Below are 14,295 nucleotides of genomic sequence, written 5' to 3' on the forward strand. Positions count from 1 at the left end.
AAATACCAAATCAATGAATCTCTATAGCTTTAAAGCCGCAAGAAACACATACAAATCAATTTAAAAAAATGGCTAATTAGGCCATAGTCAGAATTGATTAGTCCTTTTATACTTTTGAATCTATAGTTTTATTCCAAAATACATTTGGTTATTTTTAATACGAAATTAGCCCTCTAACTCTCTAGTCTAATTTATAAGTTACATCATAAATTAATAGTTAAACATGTATGTAATATATGTTCTATTACTTATTAAATTAATATTTTGTGTAATATTTAAATATATGTTTAATACATAATTCATTCTATATTACGTAAACAGTAAAAGTAAAAAGATATTAACCCAAATATAATATATTCCATATTTTTATTTGTAATCTATATAATTTTTAATATATGTATAATATATAATCAATTCTATGTTATTAAATAATAAAAGGTAAAAAGATATTCAACAAAATATAATTAAATTTTGTATTTTAATTTTACAGAAAAAATCTTAATAAACGTAAAACTTATAAAAATGATAAAATTAATAGAAGTACGATATAAAAATATAAAAAATTATTTTTATCATATAAACATCAAACCCTTAAAATACATATATAAGTTTTTTTAAGTATAAATAAAAAAACATAACAAAACGCGATAAATATAACTTCTTAATTGCATATTAGTAAAATAAATATTAATTTATTATATATAGCAAAAAAAATTTTAAAACATCAACTACTAAATTTTATATTAATTTATGTGTACTAAAAAATTGGAAAAAACAATTATGGACAAACATGAATAATATCAGTTAAGACTGTTTCCAAGATTTTCTAAGATTTGAAAAATACAATAACCGTAAATATAGAATACTTATTCTAAAATAGATGAAAAATCACATAATATAAACAATAGCCTGATTAGAACATACACTACAAGAAAACATGTGTATAATGACAGTATACGCTGAATTTCGGTCATCGTAAATCGAGGATGAGGTGATGACTGGTTTACGAGGATAGTCAAATTTTTTGTAAATTCGATGTAAGTTTACGATGGAATTTCCTCCTCGTAAAGTAGACGTTAGTTTACGAAGAATTTATGATATCATATTGAAATCATTATAAAAGCGTTTTAAATTAACGAGTGTCATTTGATGGAAATATCTACGAGTTATAAAGTTGGATGTATAGACACGGATTCTGACAGAAGGGTGACGAAGGAATTTCTCAAAGGTCTAGAGATATTCATGTACCATGCAGGTACACAAAAACCGGTAAGATGTTATGTCTTTGTCGAAAGTGAAAGAATACAAAATTGCCCATAATGAAACTGTATGGAACCATTTAGTAAATATGTGATTTACGCTACAGGACCATATTTAGTTTCAACATGGAGAAGGTTATGGAGGAAATTAAGCTAGTAGTAGTAAAATTAATTTTGAGGTTGTTGGTAATATCGAAGAACCGATTCATTTATATAAAGAAAATAGTTACCATTAGGAAAAAACACAGAGAGTAGATCATGTAGAGTCATGATATAGGTACATTTGCATTTCTAGAAACAATTTCAACAATAACTGATGAAGTTGGTAATGTTGTTGAAGAATATAACTTGGATGCAAAAAAAATTTCTGAAATGTTAGATGATGCGAATATCCAATCTACGCTGGTTGAAGAGAAGGTATATCTAAATTCTCTATAACAGCTACGATGATGAATACTAAAATTGATCATAATTTATCTTAAATTTGCATGGATGCATGAGATGAGTTGTTTTAAAAAATATTACTAGAGAATAACCTAATTAATAAACCAATTGACAACATGCATTAAAAACAAGTTTTGATAGGTTCACAAAGCGTCTTAACATCAACTTTCACCATCTAAAGACACATTGCTCAGAAGGATTTTTTTTTAGGCACTTAGACCAATTTTTGCTATCTCTAATAACCCTAAGATCAGTGAACAAAATGAACAAGAAAGTTCAAGCATAGAAAACGTTCTAGGTGAAGAACTCTCATAAATAAATTCCTAATTTATAAACCCTAAACATTCAATTTCTTAAGTTCCATTGAAACCCTAAAATTTATTGTTCAACTATTCATGGATAGAAGTAAAAAGTCAAATCAAGGAAGAAAACATAATTAGAATTAAAGATATATAACAGAAGTTCAAAAATAATATCTAGTCTGCCAAAAAATCAAAACTTAGAAGAAGAAGAAGAAGTCATATACTCCCTTGCTTTTCATATTAAGTGTCATTTTAGGTATACAAATATGTTTCATTATAAGTATCATTTTACATTTTCAATGCAAATATTAAATAAATTTTCCAGTTTTTACCCTTGGATTTAAGTAATTAATTAATTAATTAAACAAAACAATGTATTAAATAAGGGTAAAACAAAAAAAAATTATTAATTTTCTTAATTTGTGTGCAAAAACCTTAAACGGCTCTTATTATGAAACATAAGGAGTATAAAATAAAGTTTAACCTAAAAAAATGGCTCAAAATAGTGTATATATATGTCAAAATACGTCATGGTTGAATTTTAGGCAAGACCAAACCAAAAATAAAGAAAACCAAAAGAGTTATTGTATTTAACTGGTAGATATGCCAACTTTCAATAAAAGGCGTATAACTTTTGAAATAACCGATGGATTGACCTCAAACAAATGACACTGAAAATATAATTCCATTCTCTGTCTTGTATTAAAATTTTAGCTTCATCCATCGGTGGAATTCTTTGCTAAATAACTAACTCATTTGCATAGTTTTGCATCTTCAATTTCTTTTTTAGCATCCAATTTGATATTTTTCCAATTAGACCTACAACTTAAAATCGATAAAGGAGTAAAAGGCTTTAAAACACACATATTTTGACTAGATAAAATACTCAAAACATATGTTAGAAACTAGTAAAAACATCGATATATCAATTCGACTAGGCCGCACCCCACAACCGACTCGTCTCCACGGCCACCAAAGAGCACTTCCTCAAACACTCTGCCCATCATCCTCAAAGAAAGCTGCAAGGAGAGGGGAAACACATGATGGTTCTGTAACGAAACAAACCTGACCCCCACGTCTCACTGTTTCACCAAAAAGCCACCACCACGCTATTAGGATAGAGAAATGTAACGATCCGCTTCTATAGAATTCTTTATTTCAAAGGAAATTGATGGGTTGATGACCTATTTCCACACCTTAACTATCATATAGTAACAGATCCACACAAACTTTCACCATCGTCTTAATTAAACAAAATCCAGCTATATCAACCTATTTTTCCCCAATTATAAAGTTTGAAACTCGTTTCCACACAGACGAAGATTGAGCTTGGTTTTAATGGTTTGTAGCGTTGACTAATATTAAACCCGATGGTATCGGTTGATATTGGTACAACGTGACCCAAACGAAGATTCAACTTAAAAGCGAATAGAACCCGACCCGAACCACTATTAATCTTCCCCACATCGATTTATTTTTTTGGAACCCTAAAATCTAAAAAAAACAGAGAACAAAACAGAGTGAGAAACCCATAAAAGATGAGTAACGACCGGGTACATCAACCAACGATTCTATTCTGAACATCTGGAAAAAATAAGAATGATGAACACACTAGTTAATGTATGCAATGGGAACCAGAAACAATAAGCAAAGAAGAAGAGTGTCAAACTCACTTTTTTCTTCAGTTTCGACGGCTACAACGACCAGACAAGGAACAGCGTGGATCAATCCGGCTTCAATGAAGCTTGGTTGTATCGCGAGATAGATTAAGGATTTTGGGATTTTGATCTTATTTTGGGTTAGTTGGTTTACTAAAGTCGGTTTACTCTTTCTAATCGGGTCGTTAGGGTTTTAATCGGGTCGTTTGGTATTAACTAGGTTAACCATTGGTTAACGTTTTAATCATAACCTAGTTAACCAACAGTAAACCGCTTTATGTCGATTTTAGTTCATACATATTCATCTTTGTGGAAACGAGTTTTTATAATTGGGGGGAAATAGGTTGATACAGTTGAATTTTGTTTAATTAAGACGAGTGTGAAAGTTTGTGTAGATCTGTTACTATATGATAGTTATAGTGTAGAAATAGGTCGTCGACTCAAAATTGATCATGTGAAGTTTATTTCTACATTGAGTTTATTTATCATGAAGTTTGAAATGAATAAGCTGGATTTTTAATTGAGTTGCAGACTGTCAATGAGCACTTAAATGCTTCAGGCGGGCTAAGTGACGATGGACTATCAGAGGGCATACAAAGAAAAAAACAAAACCGCAAAACCAGTAAAAGGAAGTTTGGCTATCGAGTATCGAAAAATGCATGTTTTAAATAAGGTAAGCTTGATTAGTGATCATTGCGGGATTAAAAGTAGAGTAATTAGGCACTATACACATAGAAATCGCTATAATTAGCGAAATACCATTTCACTGTATAAAGCACTGTACAAACTTTTTTAATACCGAAAGACCCCTACGTTCTTACTTTCATAGCATCTGGCTCTAGCAGCCTATGTGTCAGACATCAGTATAGAGCTAAACCTACCACACTCCAGCAAATGTACTACGCTAACCCCCTCCCCCCCCCCCAAAAAGACGCTGAGAGTAATTAAAGAACCCTCAATTACATTATTATTTAGTTTAATATATATGTGGAAAGCCCTGTCTTTCTCTTTCACTTATTCACTTTCTCAAGCTCTTCATCCTTTCTCATTTTTGAAGAAGTTACAAAAATACTTTCATCTCTGGGATAGAGTAACCTTCGAGATGCTTGCTACTGGAATCAAGAAGAAGGACAAAGAATTACTTTCACAACTCAGTGTTGCATTACCTGGGGTCGTAGATGCGATTCAGCTTGTATTCATGGACGTCGTTCCCCAGATTAAAGAGGTTTTCCCGTAGACATAACATGTTGTCTTGATTGAATCGGACAGTGAAACTGAGTTGGAATGTAATGACACCGCAGCAGAAGTAGAAGAAGAAACCGACGCCCCACCGTCTCCGCCAAAGACGCTGCGCTACTATTTCAACCCAACTCACGTCAGAGACCTAGATGAAGAAGCAAAGGTTAGTGTGTTTTCTGAATTTATAACCCATCCTTTATATGTGGCGGCTATCAATGTTGTTGTCGTCTAACTAGCTATAATATCTTGAGAAGGAAACATATAGATGTTAAGTTTTTTAAATACAATTGCCTCAATAATTTGATATGTAGCGGTTATCAATCTTGTTGTCTGCCAACTACCTAGATATGTTGCGATGTACCTAGATAGATGCTAATGATATAACTAGAACCGCATCACTAAAGTTTGCAAAAGTTGTGGGAAGAAATACATTATAGGCTGGTTCACAGATGCTAATCGAGTACGTAGGATTTAGCATTGAAGCTTAATTATATTCACCATTTATTTTTATTAACGCAGCCCGTAATGTAGCGACTAATTCATGTATTATAATGCACCATGGTTAGGTTTGAAACACTTGGTCGGTTAGCAGTTACCGGTAACGCTTAACGTTACCTAATTTGGTTGTTAGTAGAATGTTTGTTTACTTAAAATTTACCTAATTTGGTTATTAGTAGACTGTTTGTTAGCAGTTATCGATAACACTTAACGTTTAACTGATTAGGTTTTAACACTTGGTCAGTGTTTGCTTACTTCTAAGCTGAAAATATACAGAACTAGATATTCTTGACATGTAACTGCTAAGATTTTCCGGGTAACTATTAGACCAAGTACTTGCTACGATTTATATTAGTGCTTTAGTATTTACTTAGGGCTTAGTGTTATTTATTATCTGAGGTGTTACCCTATCTGATGGATTATATCACTGAATGCATTGGTAGAGGCCTAGGCTCACTAGTGACTGCTACATCTCATAATAACGTGTAATGTATAAAAGTGTTCATGGAATCGATTGTCTGTTTTTGCAAGTTGAGGTGATATTCAAAAAAAAATTGTTTGGTGGAGGACTCACTGCAGCTGACCTGACTCGTTTGACTTGCCCAAATGCACTGTTCAGGTCTTAGATGCAATGGTGGTTTTTGCATCCAGAGCCAGATCAAAAAGATATCAACCCAATCACCACCGTCGTCCCTCACATCCTCAATTCTGCAAGCCGGCAAGTGTCCACCAGTGCACCCTTTGTTCTGTCTAGGATGAAGGGCATCCCACAGAATCCCAATTCAAGGGACTCAACTGTTATGACAGTGTTTCTCATACAGGCCCACACTTCAAATGGAATGGAAAGATGCAAATAGGTCACTGAAGCTTCACTGCCTGCAAAACTCATGGCCTTTCTGGTTTATCAAGACATAACACCAGCATGAAAGATCGATGGATTATCACTTCTCTGATTTGCTACTCCTTATTGTTTTAAAAAATTCTATATTTTTAAGCATGAAACTCTTACTTTTTCTCGCTACTTGTTCTACATTTAGATGTTGTATCCTCGCCCACAAACTAATTTTGTGATCTCACTATCCCCTGTTAACTTCTAAGTTTACTTGTTCCAATGATTACTCATATTTTTTTTTTTGCATTCTAACTGCTCTTTTTAGCACTAACAAACAAGTTAAGAGATAACATATTATTTAATAATTAAGTAAATATGGTAACATCGTGACCACAAATTAGTTGCAGTTAACATAATATATATTCGCTAAGTTACAGAGTTATACATTCTATAATATATTCAACACTTGTCAACAACGAATTTAACTGTTAACATATATATTAGATATGTAGCATACCATATTAGCTGCTACAAAATAACTTATCATTAATGGCTTCTTCTTCTTCTTCTTCTTCTTCTTCTTCTTCTTCTTCTTCTGTACAAACTACTTTTATGAATGTTTGCTATATAGTCTCCATGACATTCCTTGATTGCTTCCTATTCTTTTGAATCTTGAATATAACTCAATACATGTGACAACAAGAACATACATAATACACATTGCAACATACTCTCACCAATTGGAGATAACCTTTACAATACACAATCAGAAACCCTAAACAATTGGGGATGTCGTATTGTACCTTACACGATTCTAAAGCATAACGAATAGGTGGGGAAGATATAGCTTCAGACCTATCCAGGAACAGCAACCTACGAGTGTACTTGGAGATATCAAGCCAAATCTAACCGTACTTGGAGAGATCACGCCAAAGCCAGCTGTTTCCATCTTTCTCTCTTACGTGTATTTTCCATAGGGACAGAAGGGTCAATTGGTAGACAAATATATACAGTGTTAATGGGTTCTTTTTGATTTTGGGTAGTTTGCCAATTTCTCCTCCATTATGGTATTTTGAGCCAATAATCTCTTAAAAGTAAGGAAGGTTAGTTATGCGAAAATCAGTTAAAGAAAGTATCGTAAAGAATGGATCAGACCATTGATGGTGATCTTTGATTAAACCAAATAAAAATCTGGCATATTATTTGTCCAATTTGGTGAATAAGTTCAGAAAATCCAATACAGAAACTTTTCAGTTTGTTTCAAAAAAAAAAAAACGTTTTCAGTTTTCATTTTTATTTCGACTTAGAAAACGATTTTAGAGAAAAGGTAGACCAGAAACAAATTGCTAAAGAATATCTGAATAGTTACTAAAACTTAAATTAGTTTTGAAGCCAAGAAGAAGAAAACAAAAAGAGACTATACGGCCTTTGAAAATCGAACTCGCCGTTTGCACAGTGAAACCTATGTTTTGGATCCCATGATATGATCCAGCCTCGATCACTGTATACTTTATTTAGGAAATATAGCCTTTCTTCAACATATCTATGAATATCTGAGCTCCCCCGTATATTTATTTATTTATTTGTAAGAAAATAGAAATCGAAATGTTACCGCTATTTTATAAAAAAATTACTGATATTTAGAATTTTAAGAAATTGCTAAGAGAATCTCTACTAAACCCGAAATGGATTAGTTGGTTAAAATAAATAAAAAAGAATAGTATTAGTTGGTGTGTTGAAACCCATGCTTCTATAATACATTGAATTTAAATGCCATCCCATTTGACCCAAAAAAATGCCATCCCACGTGAATTGTTTTTATATTACATCGAAGTCTTGATTGAGTTTTAGTTTGTTTATTCTGCATGTGCTCTGCAGTTCTTGAGGCAAATTATATAAATAAGCTAAATTATATAGGGAAATTTGTTTTTTTAGGCACAAGAATGGTAATTATGTTCCATTAGGTTAATTCATATTATATTCTGTACTATTTTTGTATTTAATGCTTTTTAGTATTTTTAAAAATAAATCAAATAAGTCAAACAAATAGTTTTACAAACTAAAAAAAATTGGAAAAATAGTAACTACTAATGAAATATCCATATGAACTTAGTAGTATCTTTTTTTCATTTTTGAAAATGTTTAAATCATAATTTCAAATTATGTACTACATAAAGTAGAATTGACATTCTCGTTTAACCTATCGCTCTAAAATCTGTAGAAATCACTATATGCAAATTACTATAAATCTAAAACCCTTAGAAATCGAAATCCACAATTTACTATAAATTTAAAAACTTGTAGAAAACAAATTCTACAGATTTATTGTAAATCTAAAACATGTAGAAATCAAAATCTACACATTACTATAAATCTAAAAATCTATATAAATCGAGTTCTACATATAAACTGCATTCTACGGATAAAAATAATCAGTTCCGAAAAATGTGGAAAGAAAATATTTGGAAATATTCAGTTTCCATATATGAAAAAAATTGATTTGTCAGAAAAAAATAAAAAAAAATTATGGGACATAAAGTGTAGGTTTAGTTTTTTTTTTTGAGAATTTTTAATGTTTTCTTTTATTTTAATTACTTTAATATATATTATATTTTAATATTTACAATTGTTTTGTTAATTGTAATTTTGAATTTGAAAACGTTATTGCTATTTTGAAAATAATTAGCTTAATGGAATATAAAATATGTGAGATTAGTCTAATAGGACATAACTATCATTTTTTTGTCCTAACAAAACAATTTTTCCAATTATATATGCCACCTAATACCTCCAAAGATAGTGTTTTATAACACAAAATATCATAATCATCAAATGTGAGACTCTTGTCTTGTTTTTAGTTAAATAATAGTACATTTTTGTTTAAATGTTTTAATCTGTAGACTGTGTATAATTGAATTAATTATTGTAAATAGATATGCATGTGATAGTCTGATAGAATCTCTACGTATGAGTAAGGTCGAATTAACGTTTGTTTGGTACAGTAAAATTGAATTAAAGTTTTCACATGCGTTTGAATAAACATGTACTTACAAATAATATTTTTATTTAGCGAAAGAAAAGAATGAATTATTGTGTGTTATCTTTAACCGCGAACATAAACATGCATTTGGAAAATCAACACAATTAAATAATTTCTTTGGTACTATGATACCCTCTTTTTCGGGAAAAGGGGTTTCTTTTTCGATATAACCAACTTGATTCTATTTGTTTAAATCTTTTACCTTATTATAAGACAGCAAAAAATAATACCTCTAATTTCAAATATCACAATTAGGTATTTCTCAACAAGTACACTCATTCATATGATGACAGATCTATAAATATTTTTTTGGGTACCGATCAACATTTTAGTACTAGGTGATTTTCCCGTGTTCATGCACGGATACAAATATATATAAAATTAAAATACTATAATAATTGATTGTTTTTTATTTTTAATTTTAAATTAATTTATAATTTATATTAAAAATTCATATTAATAATATTATATTACTTTAATTAGACATATGATTTTAGATATGTTATATCTAGGCTGTTTTGTTATTTTTAGAGTTGATTTAGTTATCCTTTGAGTATATTAGATTGCATCTATTCTCTGAATTAAACTATAACATTGTTTTTTAATATTTGAAAATTATGATTAATTTTCTTATTTTCATTTACGTTGGTTGTTGTCTTAGATATGTAAATATATTTTGAGGAAGATTATGTATGACTTATATATTGTGCTTAGAATGAAATATAAAATAAACTAAGGTGTCTGATTCCAAATTACGTAAATTAATATAACGATAATGTTTTACAGGGTCATGAATATATATAAATTTACAATATAACTAAATTATAACAGTTGGTTAATATTATCTTTTTATTTGTTAATATGTTTTGAGTCATCCTATAATTTACATTTATAAAATAAATTATTATTATTATAAAATTATATATTATTATTGTAGTTAAATATATAATTTTAGATATAAGTTAGATTAGTCGATTCACTCATGTTGTGAGTATATTGAGTTACATATATTCATTCAAATTTAAACAGAAGTATAATTATTTTTTATTATAATTAATTAAAATCAAATTTATTTATTTATTGTTTAAATGTGCATGTAGTTTCATAATATCTATCAAATTATATGTTGAATTTTGAAAAATAATATATCATAAAATAAAGCGATGATCAATATAAAGTTATATACATAAGTAAATAATACATTTTTTGAAGTTCATGAACACATATCAATATTTACAATAATTAAAATATTTTATAAATTTTAAATAATTTTATGCTTTAGATTTATTAAATGGTAAACTAAAATTTATTTTAAATAATTTTAAAATGAGATTCAGATTTCCTTTGATATTTTAATTATAGTCATATTAAGTTCCAAAAACATAAAAACATAAAATTTAGAAGCAAATTTAATATTATGAAAATAAATATTTTAATAATGATAAAATATAATATACCTACCTCATTAAAGTATATAGTGTTATGTTATTTTAAAATATTTTTTAATTATTTCATCAAAAGATATTTTTTGTTAAGTCTTTTTATTTTTTTAATATCTCTTAAAAATAAGCAGTTTAAAAAATTGTGTGATTGTATTTTAAAAATTATATTATATACGTAAAATATAATTTATAGATTTTTTACTGTAATTGAAAGATATTATAGTCAACTAAATATATGAAAAGTAAATAAAAAATTTCAATAATACTAATTATAAACTATTTTTAGTCAACTAAACATATATTAGTTTATGTTACTTAATTATTTTATGTAATCATCTAAGAAAAAAAATATATATATATATATATATATATAAATTATTTCTATTACTTTGAAAATATATATTTTTGTATTGTTTAAAACTATGTTTTAAAAAAACAATATTTTTTTCTGATATCAAGATTATGTGTGTGAATCTTGTTTTATGAAATCACATTATATGCAAATATCTATTTTCATCTATGAAAAAATAGATATAAAGAAATATCTTATTACTTCAAAAGTATATTTTATGTTATTAAAAATATTTTTAAATGGAATTTTTCTCCTTTGTTAACTTTCCTTTTTATTGAAATAATATTATATATACATATATTTTCGTTTTTTAATTTGTTTTTAAACTTTATAAATGTTTTCTTTTTATTATATAAGTTATTTGGAAAATTATTAAAAGGAACTAAATAAAAAAATTCAATAATACTATTTAAATGTTATATTTTTAATTCATTAAGAGTATGAGTGTAACCAACTATCGTGAGAGTTAACGTGACCGCGACACATAAAAAAGTAACTTTTAAATAATATTATAGAGATTATGAAACAAAATCTTCTTATATATTTCTTTTTTTTAAAGAAAGCTTCTTATTTACCTGATCATAACTACTAATATGCTAGTATAAAGAATTAAAAACATGTAAAATATTATGATAAGCTGTAAGTTTAAATAAAACGTGCATTTAACCTATGAGATCATTCTAAACCACTACTTGTATTATTTACTATTATAGTTTTATGAATATTTAAGTAAAGTAAAGCGTACCCATTTCACACTACATTAGTGACTTGCTTGCATTGATCCTCTACCATAAAGAAATCCTTTGTCTTTAGTTTTCCAAATACTAAGCAATCTCTCCTCTTCTTTTCCTTGCCTTTTTCTTTCTTGGCTTTTTCTACTCTCCTGATAGAAACTTTTTCCAGTCAAAATTTAAGAGCTTTAAAGTAAAACTTCCACTAAGGTTTATACATATACTGAGCCACACATTTTCTCTTCTCGTTCTCTCTTCTCTTCTATCTAGGTTTGGTCTAAAATGGCGTCAAAAGGAAAGACACCAGTAAGAAGAACAACTCCAAGAAGAAGAAAAACAATCAAGAATTCATCTTCTCCATATAGTATCAATAGTGACGTCACTTCAACGTTATCATCTACTTCCATATCTTCAACCGCTACGTCAACGTCGCCGATTTCATCCCATGGATGTTGTACGCTGAAGTCTACGAAGTCAAGAATACCGGAGATGCTGACGTGTCCGCCTGCGCCGAAGAAGCAAAGGGTTGCCCAAAACTCTGCTTTGAGGAGGAGACAAATCACTTTCTTTGCTCCTCCAGAGGTAGAGCTCTTATTTGTTTTGGCACTTGGTAATAATCATGGTCAACAAATCGACAAATAAAGTTAAGTTTTAATTATCGTTTTGTGGCTCTTCTCATGGTATGATCAATCTCAAGCTTATAGTTTGATTCAATAATACAATAATTGAAGATGTATTATAGAGAGTGTAGTGTGATGTTTTTACCTTTTTTTTCTTATCTTGCTTTAATTTTCCCCTCTTTGGCTCTTTTTGTTTTTAGTATTTGGATAATTTTGAATTAGGTAGGCTTGAATTTGTGGTAGGGTATAACTAATCAAATGCCCTATCTCTTTTTTTTTAGTTATTGTGAATTAGGTAGGTTTGAATATGTGTATTCAGATGATTGCTAACATTTCAGGCTTGTTGGCTTTGCAGTTTTGTTTGTATTTTGGTTTGAGTTAATTACGAACGAGTTGGTTATTGTTTTACATACTTTATTGGTTTTGCTTACCAAAAACAAATCCACTAAAAGTACTTATGGCAGATATTTCCTTTCTATTAAAGTTTATGTAAAAAAAGTAATGAAATGGTGTGTTACCAACACAAAAAGTCATCAAATGATATACCATTTTCATGAGAATGATTACTGATAGCTCACATTTAAATTTTTTTGATCCTAGTTCAAATCTGTTAAATTCTAAAGAAAATAAAAATTTTAGTATAGCAAAATAAAGTGGATTGAGGATACTATGCTTACAAAAAAATTTGGATATAATCCAAAGTTAGTAAAACAATTCAACTATTCCGTTGTTGGATTTATAGTTTATAAATGTTGAAAAATTAAGTGTTTCAAAAAAAGTGTTGAAAATTTACTGTGCGAGTCTATTTGGAAATTGTAGAAATTACCTTATTTCTTATGTTTTATAAAGAGTGTCATTCAGACATTTGTCTGTTGTTTTTATTATAAAAAAATATCATTTTAAAATTTTAATACAATTTATATTTATGTTAAGTTTGATATCCCCTATACAATATTTGTGAAGTGATTTTGTCACATGTCCTCTCTATAATCAATTTCACAAAACAAATATGACATGACTACTGAAATTGATGACATGTCTTATAGCTTAATATGACATGGACAATTGTATTTAATGTTAATTTATACTTTTTGTAAACTTTCTAAAATATGGTAATAACTTATATATTACATTTAATGTCAATTTATATTTTTGGAAATTTTTTTAGAATATGGGAATAACTCATAAATCATCATTAAAATAAATATATTCAAATATGGCATTATAAATTTCGAAATATAATTTAATTATATATTTTTAAATTATAAAATTTTTTTACTAAAATTTTCAAAAATGTATTCAATTTTTTAAGAAAATTATAAAAATTTAATCATAAAATCATTATTTTCTTATATATCTACAAATTTTATAAATATTGTTTAATTTTAATTTTTGGTAATTATGCAACTTTTACAAATTTATTTAATATATATAATTAAAATAAATAGATAGAAAAATCTATCTAAGATTATAATTTCAAATATATACATGCATATTCTTAAATATAATTTTTATGTTTAATTAAATAAAATTTATATTAAAATAATGATATGAAAAAGAAAATTTACAATATTAATAAAATTTTATTTAAAAATATAATTTATATTTATTTGTTAAAAAATATTCTAAATTTTTTTTACTGCATATGGTGCAGGAAGACACCTAGTTAGTTACAAATACATTGATTTTATAAATAATTTTACTTATTTTAAATATTATTCATTAAATATATGTAAGTAATAAAAATAAAATTTCATTTTTATTATTTTTTATTTGTATGAAACGGATGGATGGAGTACTAATTTACACTGTAATTGTAAACAAAGATAAATTTTGGTTAGTAAAAAAGAAAGAAATAGTAAGGGATATGTTTAAGTC

General features: G+C 27.9%; 1 protein-coding gene across 1 annotated transcript; it reads left to right on the top strand.

Annotated features, from left to right (window-relative positions):
- Nucleotides 1-11,864: 11,864 nt before the first annotated feature.
- Nucleotides 11,865-12,511, top strand: LOC106399917 (cyclin-dependent protein kinase inhibitor SMR9). Its single transcript, XM_013840360.3, has one exon. It carries the CDS (start codon nt 12,080-12,082, stop codon nt 12,437-12,439), a length of 360 nt encoding a protein of 119 aa, XP_013695814.2. The 5' UTR covers nt 11,865-12,079; the 3' UTR covers nt 12,440-12,511.
- Nucleotides 12,512-14,295: the final 1,784 nt, after the last annotated feature.

The sequence above is a fragment of the Brassica napus genome, chromosome A5 (assembly GCF_020379485.1).
Source record: "Brassica napus cultivar Da-Ae chromosome A5, Da-Ae, whole genome shotgun sequence".
In the NCBI taxonomy this organism is placed as follows: Eukaryota; Viridiplantae; Streptophyta; class Magnoliopsida; order Brassicales; family Brassicaceae; genus Brassica; species Brassica napus.

What these genes read in the sequence shown, in the direction of transcription:
- LOC106399917 (XM_013840360.3), top strand. Translation starts at nt 12,080, where the DNA reads ATGGCGTCAAAAGGAAAGACACCAGTAAGAAGAACAACTCCAAGAAGA.